The sequence below is a fragment of the Drosophila sulfurigaster genome, chromosome 3, assembly GCF_023558435.1.
Source record: "Drosophila sulfurigaster albostrigata strain 15112-1811.04 chromosome 3, ASM2355843v2, whole genome shotgun sequence".
NCBI lineage: Eukaryota > Metazoa > Arthropoda > Insecta > Diptera > Drosophilidae > Drosophila > Drosophila sulfurigaster.
Genome location: NC_084883.1, coordinates 35,409,428 through 35,426,625, shown reverse-complemented (window position 1 = coordinate 35,426,625; position 17,198 = coordinate 35,409,428). Strand labels below are relative to the sequence as shown.

The 17,198-nt window shown below is 36.5% G+C and overlaps 1 protein-coding gene, 2 long non-coding RNA genes and 1 other non-coding gene across 6 annotated transcripts in view; 2 read left to right on the top strand and 2 right to left on the bottom strand.

The window, feature by feature from the left end:
* The window catches only part of LOC133845388 (F-box/LRR-repeat protein 16), a 29,933-nt gene that overhangs the window by 6,907 nt on the left and 5,828 nt on the right, over positions 1 to 17,198 (bottom strand). The window contains exons 2-4 of one of the 3 annotated variants that reach the window (XM_062279850.1): positions 15,316 to 15,489; positions 15,067 to 15,184; positions 13,972 to 14,275 (exon numbers count right to left, since the gene is read on the bottom strand). The exons of 1 other annotated variant lie outside the window; for it this stretch is intronic. In XM_062279850.1, the coding sequence (XP_062135834.1) occupies positions 14,265 to 14,275; positions 15,067 to 15,184; positions 15,316 to 15,489 (303 nt within the window). In that variant the 3' untranslated portion in view covers positions 13,972 to 14,264. Of the gene's footprint in view, positions 1 to 13,971; positions 14,276 to 15,066; positions 15,185 to 15,315; positions 15,490 to 17,198 lie in introns of those variants that run through there. One more of the 3 variants, XM_062279849.1, reaches the window with a different exon arrangement.
* On the top strand, positions 1,719 to 9,402 carry LOC133843680 (uncharacterized). The gene is made up of 3 exons (XR_009894530.1): positions 1,719 to 2,144; positions 3,601 to 3,805; positions 3,888 to 9,402. It is a non-coding gene; the product is annotated as an uncharacterized LOC133843680 (long non-coding RNA).
* LOC133845392 (uncharacterized) lies at positions 9,622 to 15,437 on the top strand. The gene is made up of 3 exons (XR_009894752.1): positions 9,622 to 11,617; positions 15,018 to 15,178; positions 15,296 to 15,437. It is a non-coding gene; the product is annotated as an uncharacterized LOC133845392 (long non-coding RNA).
* Trnat-ugu (transfer RNA threonine (anticodon UGU)) lies at positions 10,800 to 10,871 on the bottom strand. The gene has a single exon. It is a non-coding gene; the product is annotated as a tRNA-Thr (tRNA).

Sequence of the window (17,198 nt, the reverse complement as noted above, 5' to 3'; positions counted from 1 at the left end):
TGTTTGGCTTCTGACCAAAAAAACCACAAAAGGCATACAAATGCGATTTAAATTACAAAATGAATACTCTCGCTGGGGGCCAGCTTTCAATCGTTTGCGTATTCGCACTCGTAAATGAATAACTGCGTTTCACACTCATGAAAAATGCATAATCAACACTCTCGATGCTCGAAATTCGATGCTGTTACAAAGCTTCGGCTGAAACCAATCTATATAGAATAATACCAATGACTCAGACTTGAAACCTTATGCAATAATTCAAGAAGAAGTTGGCAAGAGAAAGCTGACTAAATGAGGTGATGAAATAGAAATAGTAAATAGGAAAAATTAAGTAAAATAGAAAAGGAAAGACGCACTTTTAAGAAAGTGACCAAGATATGATATATATTATAAAAACATTCAAACAAACAAATTTGACTTGTGATTTCAATTTCTGTTAAAGACAGAAAATAAAATTCATCTATTCAGTATTCCTTTGGCTTTTCTAATTCTAATGTTTATGCTAAGATAAGTCAAGATATCAGACTCATCGCTTGTTAGCTGCTTTGAACTGTTTGTATTGGCCTTAAGCCACAGCAATGGGAGAATAACAGTAACGATGACGACGACAGGAGGCTGAAGCTAAATAAGTGAATACCCAAAGGCAGCTAACTGTAATTGTATCCACTGGCAACTGTTGCAGGCAGCAGCAATAGCAACAGCAACAGCAACAGCAGCAATTGTGGGTTAACTTGGCAAATAAAAAGGGGGACACATCAAAGCTAAAAACCGCAATAAATATAAATATAAATGTGAGCAAAAATCAGTCAATAACAAAGGCCTCTGAGTGTGAGCATTTAAATGAATGCTGACTATTTCATGCATATGACAAAATGCCACAAGGGACAGAGATAGGCAACAGAGATGCAGATACAGATACAGATACATAGTCACAGATACATTTTCACAGCTACACATGCAAATACACAGACTTGCAGTTGCGTTAGATTGCGATTACAGTGCATTGGGAGACTGCGATTAAGCACTCATAAACCACAGCGCGAAGTGGAGGGGGACATTGAGACAAGAATCCAAAGCGAGGCACGAAGTCTAGCGATGACAACGTGAGCAGACACGAGTGTCTAGCAGATACAAATTCTTAGTAAAAGATCTACATTATTTGCTTAATAAAATTCTATGTAAAGCAATACAAAGAAATAAGACACCTACAGAATACAGAATTTTGAAAATTATACCGAATAAAACTGAAATATATTGTAATGTGTTGTTGAATATATCATTTATATGTACCAAATTAATATACAGAAATATATATCGAAATGTATATATGGTAAAAGCAAATATAGCTCTCAAGAATATATAAAATTAAGATATAATAATTAAATGCACCAAATTTATATACCAAAATAATATAATATATAAATGTGTATACTTGGTATACCAAGTGTTGGCAAAAAATTATAGTTGTTTAAAGACTTTGCTCCTGCTTCTTCGTTGTCTGTTAATGGTATCACAACAGTCAAGCACGTCACGCACTCAGCTCTAATCGAACTGAGTGAGACAAGAGCGAAAGAGAGAGTGCGTTGATTCGATTGAATTACACGCTGAGATCAATCATTGCATTGGCATTAGATGCTGTGAGATGCTGCAATTGGAATCGGTTAAAATTCTCCGAGACTTGCGCGTATTTATCGCGCCTGTAATCGCCGCTTCAATTCATTTCATTATCAGCTGCACTTCGAGACACAACTAAACGGCGCCAGTGACAAAACAAATAAGAAACAGAAAAAAACACCTTCAGAATAAAGGACTTAATTCAATTGTGTTGCAGTTTCGGTTTGTGACCGACACTAACGGGTATTTGTCCACGTGATCCTAATGCTTGCTTTACTCGTTTCTGCGATCACAAATTCTGAAATTGCAACGAAAATCAGCAACAAAAAACAACATTATGATGCAAAAACCAAGTGTATTACATGTAGTAAAGTGATATGGTCTGATTTGGGGGCCGCCAAGTGCGGCGGGGGTCAACGTGAGTTCAGTGATGTGGCAAACTATGAAAACTGTGTGAGATATTTTTACAAGTAAAGAGAGAGAGAGAGAGAAAGAGAGCGAGAAGCGCTGGAAAATATTTAATACATAACGTAAGTATTTGCAACAGTTGAAACCAAAAATTTGAGTCACTTTTTATGTAACATTTTATACAATAATCTAGGCAATCAACAACTATCAGTGATTGTGACAAAACTTTACGTATTGTATAGATTGAAATATGCAAAATAAATAGGGTTACTCAAGAAAAAAAGCCAAACTTTTAGTTGTTCTTTTTTGATTTATTATTTTGATTTAATTCTAATCCCAAAAAAGAACAGAATTAAACATTTTGTCTAATATCTTAATATCTCTTTTTTAACTGTTCAATCATAAAATGTATTTGTAAAAAGTTGTATAATGCTATTTCCGAGATTGACTTATTGTGCATATTTAAAAATGTAATTTGCATTTTACCGTTTTTTTTGTTTGTACCTTTAAATCAAAAATTGATGTCTGAATCGAATTGGATTCCTGGAATCGGGTAACTAGCGAGCTGCTTGATATGTAAATGGGAATTTGCGCATGGCGAAACATTGCGAGGACCTTCGAATAGTGACATCAAACATGAAACGAAAAACAACACAACATATACACACACACACAGAACACTCACACATACGCCATACCAACATTCATGGAGCTAAGCCAACAATTTGTAACTTGTGTCTCTATGAGATACATTTGCCATAACAACTAACGACATTTGTGTGAAGCCTCGTTTCGTATTCGCTGTTGGCATTTTTGGTTTTTTTTTTTTTCGGGGCACATATGCGATAGGCATTGGATCCTTATGGCCGTGACACCCTAAACCTCCCCACCTCTCCCTCTCCGTCTCTTTCGATGTCTGCCTCACTTGTAGTTCTTATCCCTGTCCCATCTGCATTTATTTAAAGCTCTTGCCTCTTATCTGCTTTTACACGCTGATGTTGTCAAAACTGTCGAAACGTATTCGAATAAGTTTTGCCATTGACATTGGCATCAAATAGTTGACATAGATACGAGTATTTATTTATTCATGCTTGAGCCTGATACGACTTGAAGTCAAGCACACACACAAGTAATCATTATTTACTTTTATTTGGATTGTCATATTCGATCCTTTGCCTAAAATGATGTTGCCTTCTAAATAAAATCAATACTGTTTATCAAAAAATTGCTGGTAATAATTTCATCATCAACAACAACTTATTTAGATTTGTTTACGCTATAAATAATGTAAAAAATTGATCGATATCTCTTAATGCACTGCTATTTAAAGTTGTTAATATTGAGTATGCATAACTCGCAAATATTCTCGCAGTTTGCTGTCATTTTTACTGTCAATTACCAAATATGACAAATTCGCGACGCACTCATAAATTTTCATGTTAAATGTTAGACACGAGCCGCACATTTTTTCCCCACACATGATTTTTCCTTTGTTTTGTATTGATTTTTCGCTTCGCTACGAAGTTTTCTTCTTTTTTTTTTGGCTGTTTTGTTTTTTGTTCTTTTGCATGTGAAAAGCTGTTTAGCATTATGGCGAACGTTATTATTGGGAAATAAATGCCAATGGCCAAAAAGTTTGGCACTAACTACCATAATTGATGTCAGTTAGCATGGATTTCATTTTAATTGTTGCTACTTTAAGCGCTCGCTTTAAATTGCATGCGGCTTACGTGGCGTATGAGTGATGTCAGGAAGCGGCTTAATTAGTGCTTGTGCAAATGAGGTGAGTGCATTTAATTTGCTTCATTCATATACATATATTTTTGTGCATATTTTATTTACATCATTATTTATTTATTTCGCAGCCGAGCAACCACATGTGATAAGTTAAAGCCCCCCAGGCGACACTACAGGGCGTATGCGTAATTTAATTGCGAGTTTATATACTTAAGTAATTGCATAAATTAACACGAATTAAAAGAGTTAATACACACTGCTCGCGTGGGGCATTTGAAATTCGCTTTGATGAGCTGTTTGAAGTTGCGTTTTTGCCTTAAATTCACTTTAAATGCTTTAGCATACTTTTCATCCTTAAACAAAATTTGGTTTATCTAATATATATTTCATTTTATAAACAACTTACTGGGCAATAGTTATCGGTAAATTCAAGCCAAAAGAATACACTTTTTGTTGCTGTTTTGTATTCAGTTTAATTAAACAAAGCTAAAACAAAAGTTTTTCACCATTTCGTATTTTGTTTTTTGCTTCACGCTGTTTTTGTTGCATGTGCCAAGTTGCATGTTGTGCACAACTTTTTCGCGTTGCTCTGAATTTTAATTGCAGTTCGGTAGTAAAAAACAAAACTTCCGTTTGTGACTTTTAAAGTTGAAAGTTAAATTTCGAGAGTAGCAATAATTATTATAGGTTTCCTCACTTTTTGTGCGTGGAGTGGATAAATATTTTTCCATGATGGCAGCAACAAAATATGCACATCAAAGCAAATGCCAAGCATTTTGCTGAGAACATACGAGAGAAGAGCTCGAATAATAGAAAGAAATATTTTGAATATGCGAGAATAGTTTCAGCTGAGAAACGTAAAGGAAGAAAACTTGTTGGGAGGAGTTCTTTGCGTCATGTCAATTCAGATTAATTTAGGTTAAATATTTAGCTACAATAATTAAGCCTTAAATCACAAAAGCTAACAGGTAACGCAGCTGGCAGTTGCCCCCAAACCGAAAGTCGAAAATTGGCCAAAAGTTGAGCGTGAGAACTGCGTAGGAGCGCTGAAATAATGAGCTAACTGAGGCAAATACTGTTAATGTTTTGGCAGGCCGCGTGTGGGGCTCATTAGGCTGATGTCTTCGTCAGCTGCCGCAAAATGGCGATAAGGATTACGTAAGGCAAACAAACTGAGTGAGTAAAGAGACGAGACGAGAGACGAAAGAGGAGACAAAAGTGTTTAAAAATTAAATTAGCAACAAGCGATAGGCCAATTTTGTTGCCACGTTTCTTGCCTCAGTTCTGTTTAATTAACTGAAAATTGCGCACAAGAGAGAAAGAGCAAACAATTTGGCACAAACAATGTATGTGAGAGACAAATCGTGCAGCGGGTGGTCAAATTATTCAACAATTGACACAAAGTATTGCAAATCGCTTAAAATTTCACTTTTGGCAATTTGACAAATGTCGTCTGTGATCTCAATCAAATTTAAATAAATATATCAATAGTGACACAGCTCGAACAGCATTGCAATTTACTAAAGCCTATTATTTGTCATTTGTCTAGCATTCAATTTGAATAACTTGAGCATTCGTTGAGTCAGATTTACGACTATTCGAATGCTTCCAATGTTTATGATTTATCTGTCATTCTAGTTGCAGAATTTAGTTGACTAAAACAAAGCTATTAAATTTTAATTTTCACTGATATGTGTACATAATGCAATGCTTTAAAATAAAGCTTATACCTTAGTATCTCTGCTTTCATATTTATCATCCATCAGCAGCTGAATAAAGAAAGTCATCCTTAAAGCCCTGGCATAGACTTGGATAGTTTGCTTAGGAAACTGCACTAAATACATATTTCAAACACTTTATTTGAGTCATTTCCGGTGCTTTAGAGCGAGCAACTAACGAGAACAGTGGAAGAAAACACAAAAGTGGGTAAACAAGTTTCAGTTTTTATAAAAAGAAGAAGCCAAGTGAAATGAGACTGTGTTGATGATGGAGTCGCAGACAAGGGGCCGCAGCTGCCAATCAAATGCAAGCACACACTACACTTAGACACACACGCACAACACCCACATATTGCACTCGCACACACACACTTTATGCTTTCACATGACCTGAAAAGCGATGCGCGTGGGAAACGCAACAAAAGGGCACTTCAGCAGTTGCAGACAGCTAGTGAAGAGAGGAGTCACAGACAGATGGGAGAACGTGAGAGAGAGTATGGAAGGGGGAATAGGTGTATAGTGTGGGCGTGGGCGTGGGCTTGTCTAACGGACCAGGCTGCCACTGGGGAGCCATTGAGCGACAGTGGAGCTAAGCGTTTTAATACATTTTTAATAAGGGCGCGTTACGCGTGATCCACGTCAAAGCTCCACCTCAGGCCGTTGCAGCTCAACTAAAACCCATATCTCTTCCTCTTTTATTGCATATAGTCATCCAGGGAGAATGCTAGGAACTAAAAGTTTAACGAGCAAATGTTTTAAAAATAATGTTGAAATTTTTATCGCGAAAGTAAAGCTGCAGAAAATGCAGTTCAGAAATGCCAAAAGTTTATTAATTCTGAGCTGCGCAGAAAAGTATGCTACATTTAAGGGGGGCTTATCAAAGTGCTTTTTCCAAGCAACTGATCCCAAAGGAAGAATATCAACAACGAGAGAGCTTATCATAGCTGCAGCGTGGGAGCAGATGTCTTAAGACTTTAGCTGCGTAAGTTGAAACCAAAGCATAAAGCTGTCATCATGCATTCACCATTTATCAACACAAGAAGTTTTCACCAAATCAGGAACGAGCCGAAGTTATGTTTCAGCTGAGAAAAAACCTAGATTAAGTAACACAAAACTGGTTTAATAAGATGAATTGTATAAAAACTTTCTTTCTGTTCACCCAATTATAGTTTTAGCCAGCAAAAGCAAAAACAAAGCGCAAATAATACTTTCCTGAGCTTGAGCTGTTTAATAGCATTAGCTTAGCTCCTACAATTTCATCACATTTTCTCTACATTTTCTCTGGTTTAATATTTCCATTCTATGTTCATGTTCTCCGTTTAATACACAGATTTAATGTCACATTGCTTATGGCGAACTTAACGATTTAATGCTTTAATCAATTTGTGCCCAAGTATTATATATATTACTCCTTCGCTTTCTGCGCTGCGTCTCGCTTTTGCCTTTGAAAAGCTCGTCACTTTCGCTGTCAAGTGGCATGCAACTGCGTCACGGCCGCACAAAATGGCCGACGATGTGAAGAGAGTGTTCTTTGACTGCGGTTGACAGTTGGCGTTGGCGTTGGCGTTGCGCTGACGTTCACGTTGACGTTGACGTCGCTGAAGTCCTGTGGCCATACTCTGTTCCATCATTGGCAGCATCATGACTGCAGCTCCAAGCATTTGCTTCAGCTTTTGCTTTTGCTTTTGCTTTTGCTTTTCTCAGCCCCCTTTTACTTCGTGTGTGCGCAATTTTTGTTGCCTACTTTTCAGCGTCACACTCGGTCAGCGTGTGCGTCATTGCGTGCAGTTATTTACAGCGTATGTATGTGTGTGTGTGTGTGTTGTAATTGTGGTTGTCATTAAAATGCAATTAAAATGAAATTCATGTAGGCAGCGATTGCATGTTAAAAAGAGGGTAGTTCAAGTAGTTGCCAGTACTTCCATCTGCGTCGCAACTTTCCCTCTTTTTTCCTTGTGTATCTTCTCTGTTGTAAAATTGCATTGCATAAAAGCCGCAATTACTGCATTTAGATTTACGAGCATATTCCTTGTGGCTGAACTTTCAACTAAGTTCGCCTTATATCTGTCCTCAAAGTGAATGTGGGTGTAAGTGAGAGATGTAGAGAGAAAGACAGAAATAGTTTGCTCGTGTTTACAGTGGCAACGCTTGACTTTTTGCTCTGCCTGCAAGTTTATGTTGGTTCGCAACTTTTATTCATTCAAACTCAACTCGTTTCCAAGCTAATTTAATTTCATTTTGACTTTTGCTTGCTTTTTGCTAATTAAAATTTATCCTCTTATCAATTGCATTGCAATTGTGGTGTTTGCTCTGCTCTGTTGCAGCGCCAAACCATTAAGTTGGCAGCACCATTGCAAAGAGTTGCCACATGTTCAACAAAGTTGAACATACTTATTCAACCACGTGTTAATGTCAACATTAAATGGATAACTGATTGTTTACAGCAAATGGGGCTATTAGCACGCTTTAACATTTAACAGTCAGCATCTCTGACAGTCGGAAATGCTCACACATATTCCGTGTGAAGCACTTTGAGGTGGGTCAATGGAGTCTGATTGCGAGTCCGAGTTCATTAGCTTGACCAGTCGCCGCTGGAGAGCACAAGTTGACATTGATTGATGTGGATATGGTTTATCGCCTGGCCACAGGATTTTTTGAAATCATTCCGCTTTCCCTTTTTGCGGTTTACTGACCTTAAAAGCCACAACAAGCTAAAAAGCTTTTTAAATTGAACTACTAATGGAACTAACTACTAAAGAACAAAGCACAATAACTTTTGACATGCTACTTGAAAAAGAAATGCACACGCGCTCGCTTGTAAATGATAGACAAAGAAATGTTTGTTTAACACAATGAAAGTTCATTAAGCGAAAACTGTTCTATATTCGCCATGTGTTGTAATTAAGATAAATTGTTGAGAAATTCAATTATTTATTTAACCTAAAAATAGCTTTTGAAACACACACTTTTCAGAGTAAAAAGCAGCCATAAAAACCTTACAATTGTTCCTAAAAAAAATCAACTTTTATGAAAAAAATAAAATGAAACAAAATATTTTGTTAAGATACATGGTTTTTTATTTTAGGGGATTAGGTAAAGTTCATGGGCAAATACCGTGTGCACAGCAACAACAAAAAGCCAGCGACAATTGATTGACAAGTTGGCCGAGTGGCTGAAGGCGGCAAGGGAGGAGAAGAGGAAGGGGAAGGTGCGTGGCCAACAGCACGCGTCAAGCGAGCAATCGCTGTCGTTGAGCTTTTGCTTTTGCTTTGCTTTTCTTTGCTTTGCTTCTGCTTATAAATAAGTTAATTAAAATTTGCGCGCGACAACACAGAAGCCGCAGCGCAGCGATGGCAACGTTGATCACAGATGATGACAACAAGAACAACAACATAAACATCAACAAGAGCAACGCCACCGACAACTACAAAAAGAAACACCTTGAAAATTTTAAATGTAATTAAATAAAAACGTTGCGATGCGATGGGAAGATGGGGAAGCAGCAGCGGGAAGCGTTCTTGTTGTGGTTTAGCCAAAGCCATTTAGTGTGTACTAAATACAAAGTATATATCAAGAGTTGCGGTAAGAGCACAACGACCACTTGACTTGACAGCGCAGCAGTAGCGGCCACGCCTCTCTCCTCCACCCTCTATCCTACGCCTCAAGATTACGAACATTCTCTGTGAACTTGGCAAAAACTGACGAAGATGAATATTCAGTTGGTTACGCCCAAGAAATTCGTTTTTACAGTTGGCACAGCGTAGACTTTAGGGAATTCAGCAGAGATAAATAATGTAAAATACACAACAAAAAGTAGAGATGTGTAATATAGTAAAAACGATTTTTGCGAGGGTTGCTTTTAGCCTTTTTCTCCAATTGCCATTCGGAAAAAACAGCACCATTCATTATACAAAACATAATTCGTAAATCCCAAGAATTTTTTTACAACGATTTGTTCTTTAATTTTCTTAATTTTAGTACGAATTGTTTTCGAAGTAAATGTTCATTATGTATATATTTTAAATGCAGATTTACACCTGTCACCCATAAAGAAAAAATCGAATCTTTGCTTTTGACATATTCATTCAGAATTTTGTGTTTTCAATTGCGAATAAGATTGAATAATTTACTTTCATTTATGCATTTCTTGATTATTATTCATAATCCATTTTTCAAATATGTAAATTCTTCATAAAGCATTGATGATTACAAATCATAATCCGAAGAATTCAATACTTAAAAATCTCATCCGTCAACAGATTTATCTGCACAGTGGTTGACACTGAAGAAAAGACAATTGTACACTGATGTGTGATACTTTTAAGCATTTAACAATTGCTATCGGGTGAAATGTTAAATGTTTAAGTTCAAATCGAATGCTGTCAAACATTAAACATTTATCATCAATTTTCTATCAATCAGCAACCACTGTGACCTCAACTGATTTGTGACACTGTTTTGCGGACAGTTGGATGCGGAACCAACACGACGGGGTTTTAGCATTATTTGTCTGGTGCTCGGGACGCATCTCGTCGCTTAGTCTCGTCTCGATTCAAGAATCAGACGGGACTCGGGCTGCTGAGCACTTGCGGTTAAATTGATGGACATTTTCGTTTTTGGTGGCGACATTAATGACAATTGCAATTGTTCAGGCGCGAAACGAACCGCAAACCACTTTATTAGCAACACAGACTCAACAGCGAGGATGACGAAGAGAATGATAATGATGATGCTGCTGCTGCTGCTACTGAGAATGAAAATGTTAATGATGTTGTAGTTGTTTGTTGTCGTTGTCTTTGACAGGTTTCCTCGTTGCGCTTTGGTTATGCTTAATGAATTTCGACATTTTTGTTGACATTGTCAATTAATGTGAGATTAACTTGTGCTCCCACTTAAAATGCGCGAATTTCGTTCGCTGCCAGGCATTGCGTTGCGTGCTCATAAATCACGCATACGCCCAGTTGAACGAACTCGCTGCCAATTAGCCTCAGGGGCGCCTTTATTTTTCTGTTTTTCTGTTGTTTTTTTTGTTGGTGAGTGTTGATATCCACACACATATAACATAACACGGTATCACTCGGACATTTCCGTTTCCGTTCCGGCATTGCCAACTCTCGCGTGCCAAATGATGTGTCACCTGTCCGCAAAAGAAATGCAAAAAGCAATAGAAAGCCTTCGGCTGGTGAGTGAGCGCAATAAAAAGTCCGTTGGCATCTGGCCCAATTCTGTTTTTTTTTTTCGATGGAGTACTAAAAAATCATGCTGTAGTAGTATTCCTAACTATTCGATTGAATAGGAAATGCTACCCACACCATTACCAACTGCCTCCTGTGAGAATTGAACTCACGACCGCTGGTTTACAAGACCAGCGCTCTGCCACTGAGCTAAGAAGGCGCTTGAAGAACGCTCGCTTCTTGCAGCTCAAAAGAGTTGAAAGCAAAGTCTGCAATTCAATTACGTGGAGCGTAGGCGAAATGCAATTAGCTAAATGGCTTCGTCATGTTGTTGTGATAAGCGGGGGCAAGAAATGTGCCTCGCATATTCTTCAAACGGCGGCGACATTGAGTCTGTAAGCTTATCAAAAGTTTTCCTGTCGTTGTCGTGGTTGCTTTTGCTTTTGCTATTGTTGTTGCTGGTGCGGAGTGACAGGCAACGCGAGAAAAGGTTTATGAAACTTCTGGTTTGGATCTTTGCGTTCGCTTTTGCATTTACCTTGACTTTACAAGGTTGTCCTTCAAATTGCGCACAAATCATCAAAGTTATTCACAGTCGCTAAACTTATTTCGCTTCAGTTTAATTTACTTTGCCATTTCCCTTTGAACAGTTGCAGCTGACTATAAAATTCTATTTCCAATCATATTTCTGTGCTGCTTCCGTTCACTCTATAAATTGCAATTCACAATAAATAAAGCTCAATCAAAGAAGAAAAGAAACTTAAACAGAGTTTACTTTTCATTCTCAGTTTCATCTGTCAATAACACAATCTACATACAAATTGTTCTTCATCTTCTCAACCTTCTGTCTATTTCGAACGTGCAATAAATAATTAAAATTTCCTTATTTTGCGGGCAATTTTATTTATTGGCGGTAAATTTGACGCCAGCCATTAATTAAATATTTCCGGATATTGCAACAATGCGGTAAGCCGTAAAGCATTTAAATGAAAATACAAAATACCAAATAAATAACATAAATCGAAGTCACAGCAAATGTAATAGCATCGAGTATTTGTGTTTTTTGATTGCCTCTGGCTCAAAACCATATTTTATGGTCGATGCGACATTGACTCATTAAATATGTCAATTATTAAATAGATAAATATAAATAAAATGTTGTTCGTATTTCCTGCTGGAATTGAAACTTGCTAAACACCAAAGCAGAGATGAATTTCTACTCATTTTGCTTTAATTTGTGGCTTTTATCACATTGTCTTGGCTCGTAAATTGCGCATTAATAATGCAAATGCTTTCATCGTGCGGATAGCAAATTAACAGCCGACAATAAAACGTAGGACAACCAAAATATATATTTTACGTAGCATTGTGCGTGTTCATTGTTGAGGTTAAGAGAGTTTTAACTAGGTGGCAACCCCGTAAGGAGCTAAGATAAAGGGTTTTCAAAACAACAACAAGCTTATTTTTTAAGATGTTTAGATATAAAAACAATTGTTTATTAAGATATCAAAATTCTATGCTAATGCCAGAGAAAAACATTAATCAACCTCATATTTTTGTAGTTAAAATATCGCAAAATTAAATAGAGAAATAGGAAAATATTTAAACTAAAATGTAGTAATACACAATAGAAAAAAGGTTATAAATAAAAGACTCTTTAATCCGTAAAGCTTACCCCATTTTATATAGCTTTAAGAACTAATTTACATGCAAACTCACATGTGTTGCACAGCCATAAACAAGTTGGCAGCTCCGGTGGCAGGCAGCGAGATGCAATAATTTAATTTTCAATGCTCGGGCATTCTGCTGAAAGGCTAACTACAGTTATAGTTTTATAGTTACGGTAACGGTTACTAGAGTACGCAGTGAGAGGGGGGAGGAGAGTGGAGCAATGAAGCGGGGCCAGAGCAAACGTGCCACATAATTGGACTCCGGAGAGAAGCGGCGATGCGTGCTGTCGAGTTGGCAGCCCAAGTGGCAGCCATTTGGCTGGGAGCCTGCAGCAAACTGGCTGCTTAATTTGCTGCACTTCAATGGGCCACGAGGCATGGAGATTAAAGTAGGAGTCGAGAGGGGTTAAAATAGGGGAGTCATGGAATGTGTTTGTTCGAGTTGATTGCGACAAGTTGAAAGTGCAGGGGCGTAAAAAAAGTGCTGAAGCGTATGGCAGCCATTTTGTAATTTGTAATAACCACATTCCCATGATATTACAACGACAACGATCGCAGGTAGTCGACAAGCAAATATCCTATTATGTCAACCAACTAGCTAGAAGAGTGTAAAACATCTCACGCTTAATTGCAAGTGCAGGGTATCCAGAGAGAAATTGCTAGAAGCACTCGAACTGCAGCACAAATTGATTTGAGGGAGTGAAGCTAACAAAGGGTCGCAAACAAAGGTGAAAACCTGACGAGTTAAAGACCACAAAACGCAAGGAAACCCTTGAGTTGTGCATTGAGCATGTCCTATACATAATAATGATTTAATAAAGTTCATTGCGCATACCCTGTAAATGACGTGAATAGATAAAGTCAATGTAAAATAAGGTAAGATTGCAAACCCTAAGCAACAAGAGGAAACTTTTGAGTTCGGTATTAAGTATGTATTATAAACATAAATTTTAAATTACGTTATTTTGTATTTAAATAGTGTAAAATTAATAATTAAACTCAATGTTAGATAAGGTAAGATTGCAAAAAAACCTCAACAATAATGGTATTATAAATATAAACATGGTTTTATAAAGTTCATTGCACATATGCTGTAAATGATGATTTAGTATTGAAAGAGTTTAAAATTAGAGTTACTATACAAAAATATGATTTAATAAATTGTATTCCACATCTCCTATAAAGAATGTAAAGAGGGTAACTAAATAATAATATTAAGTTAGATGTCAGATTGCAAAAATTGATTTCAAGAACCAATTCGCTATCCTCTTCAATAAAAAAAGCAGACCTAAAAGGATGCTCAGCTGGGTGGTCAGCTGTCGCAGCTGTTGTGTCCGTTTGAATGGCTGACAAGGGTGAACACATCTGTCTGTCTATGACGTCAAAGGATCTGGTCGTATAGATAGCATTCAAATAAATTTGCCTCGAAAGGTTCTCTCGAAAAACACAACAAGATAAAATGTCGTACACAATCATAAAGAGTGAGAGCTTCAATTAGCTGAGTGAAAATGCTTTAGAAATGTTTAGAAAATGATTTCAAATGATTCATCAGCGGCAGCTGGGAATGCTCATACTCATATATTCATACCTGAGTTCTCGTACTCGACTCGCACTTGTTTTGTGCGGATAGAGAAAATACGCATTCACACGAATATTTCATTGTGCTTTATTGTTGTTTATAATGCGGTACATAAATAAATAAGTAGCTGTAAGCTGCTTTATAGCTCCTGCTCCAATAGGCACACACCTGGCGGGTAACCGACGCAGCTCTTTTGTATGACTGACAGCACTGTAATTCCATATAAGAAAATGCCGCTTCCTCGTCCTCGTCCTCGTGCCAATAACAATTGCCACCATGCTCCAAACATATTGTGAACTTGGCCCGTTTCGCTCAGCTCTCTGTTAACAATGACGACTCTGCGTATTCTATACGCCTCAATGAACTAATTGTTCGCTGTTGCGAATTAAACAAATCAAAATGAGACGCTACAATACGTTCTAATTGGCATTTTTGTCACCAGCATTGAAGCGTTAAAACAACACAACGACCTATATAATAATGATATGCACCATTTGGTTTAATATTAAATCGATAAATATATTGTTGGGAAATTGTTTCATTTCATTTCTATACGTTCGCTATTGATACTAATAATTTCCTAAATATTTTTGCATTTTGCGAGAATTTTGTAATTTAAACAACAGCTATTTGTCTTGATATAGTTTGGTATATTTATAAATTCTAAAAGCTCTGCCTCACAATCTGGTATATTGTGCACTGTTAATATACCAAATATAGCCATTGGTATATTTTAGTATTATTGGTGGTATATTAGTTCGGTATATTTTAAAATATATTTATAATATAATAATACTGCACTGTTTTGCTTCTATTCTAAAAGGGTAACGGATATCTCACAGTCGAGCACACTTAACTCGACACACCCGTTTTATACCATATTTGTATTTATATAGATATCTATGTACATACATACATATATCGATATTTAATTGAAAATGATTCCGTCTCGAACATAAAAGAAGTAGTTCAATAAAGAGAACAATAAAATCGTAATTCCTTTAACTCTTTTCCATTCATTTACCAATTTGAAAGCTCTAGTAATACGCAAGGCATATTTGTCAAGCGCTTAACCAGTAGACACTTTAATAGCATGATTAATTTTGGTCAATTTCAGTAAACAGTTATTAATCTAGTTTTGGATTGAATTAAGCTGGGCGACTTACCGATATTAACAATGCCATGATTGGTTAGTTCCCAGCATGACTGTAAGCGTAATATGCTCAAGCTGTGACTTTGCTTTGGTGAAAAATATCCGAGGGCAGCATCTGTGACATGGTAAGCCTGTTGGATGCGACAAAAGCGACAAATTCAATTAAGTATGAGTCCATGTTCAAAGTGTACCTCCCTCTCCCTCTCCGGCGTCTGCCTCATTCCCCATTGGGGAACGTGCAGTCGTCATATTCAACACTTGCCTGCAGCGAAAACTCGTACAAGGATGGCAGCAGCTGGGCCACCGCTCCCACAGCCTCGTCCGCAATGTTGATGCAGTCCGCCAGTGACAAGGACACGATCCGCGGCGTCAAACAGGCCCAGAGCCCGGCCTCGGTGACCTCATTGCAGCCGGCGAGCTCAAGTTCAAACAGACTCTGCAATTGTCATTTTTATTTACGAAATTATTCTTTGTGTCGCTGCCCATTTCATTTTTATTGCCCTCAACTTAGATTTTAATTAAAAACATTACACAATCAAGTGGGGAATACTGGAGAAGGACGCCGCATTTTATGTGTGGTTTTGCTTGGGTTTATATTTAATTAAAAGTAAAATTAAATAAGTTTTAATATGAGCCATTTATATAATAAAAATAATCAAAAATGTTCATTCACTAAATTTATATTTTTGTTAAATTTAAACTTGAAGTAATCATAAATAAATTGTTTATTGTACTTTATCATTATCTTCGTCATCATCTTAAACTTTTATTGCTTTCAGTTTTGCTTCACATCAAATGACATTTTATAGGTGTAAGCAAAATTCTTGGGAATACCCTTATTAAACATTCAGTTTCATTATTTGACAAATAATCGCAGGAAAAGTGTTTACATAGTCAATGCTCAGAGGTAAACCCCAAGCAGGGAAATCAGAATAATAAAGAAACTCTCAAGCAGCAATAGTTTTGTTTACGCAACGAGTCGCAAGTACACGGTAAACATTTTAAAGTAATCAAATAATTGCTTTTCGAAGACAATTTATAAATTACTGACTGCGTTTTATTGACAAAAAGATAGACAAACTAAACAAAAGACTTTACAACAGAGCTGCAAGCAAAGAAATTTACTTAAAACGTTGACGATATTTAAATCAAAAGTTCTTGGCAACTGAGTTAACTTTGACCTTTTGCCGAAGCCAAAACAAAACGAGAATGAAGGCAAATAAAACAACATTTGCCGATACTCGTAAGTCGACCCACATTGCGTGCCAGACAATATGTCGGGGGCATTTGATCTGACTAGTCACAATTTTGTACCTACAATTGTTGTCGTTGTCGTTGACGTTGTTATTGCTATTGCTATTGTTGAAGCCGTTGTTTTGGCCAAAAGTTTAGTACGCTTCGTGGCGACACTCAAGAACTTTGGCTCATAAACGCGCAGCGCAAAAAATACACGTCAAATTAAAGCACAATAGCAATAAAAAACGAAAATTCAACGGGAAATGCGAAATGGGAAATGGAGAAAAGAACAAAAATACTCGAATGTATGTAAAAGTGGCGACACACAAAAACAAAGTACCAAAGACTACAAAGTTTTATCGCTAACTGCATCAACAATTGCACGTAGCACAGAAACTGTATAAACAGAACTTGGACTGAATTATGATAGTTAACCGTATCGGAAAATGTAGCAACTTGAAATCAAGTATTACATCGGAAAAGTTGCATGTTACCTACAAATTGGTGTACCCAAGAAGATAAAGAATAATCTATAGATCTAAAGTAATTTAGTTTACTAAATATTTACATCTAAATAATCTCGAATTCTTAATAATCAACAAATTATAATTTAATGCAAGTTCAGCTATGAATTTAATAAAACTTAAAGAGTGCATAGATTATTAATATATATTTATAGATTATAGATTATTGAGTTGATAATAATCCAAAATGTATGGTAAATATATAAAGTAACTTAAAGAACGCAAAGTTTTATGAAGAATTATTCTTAGTTATTAGTTTTATTATTAAACTAAATCTTTTTATTATTACTAAAATATTTTTAAATCTTAAAAGATCTTAAATTTAATTAATCTCATTTAGTACGTAGATCTATAATACTTAAATTTACAAATATTTTATTTATTT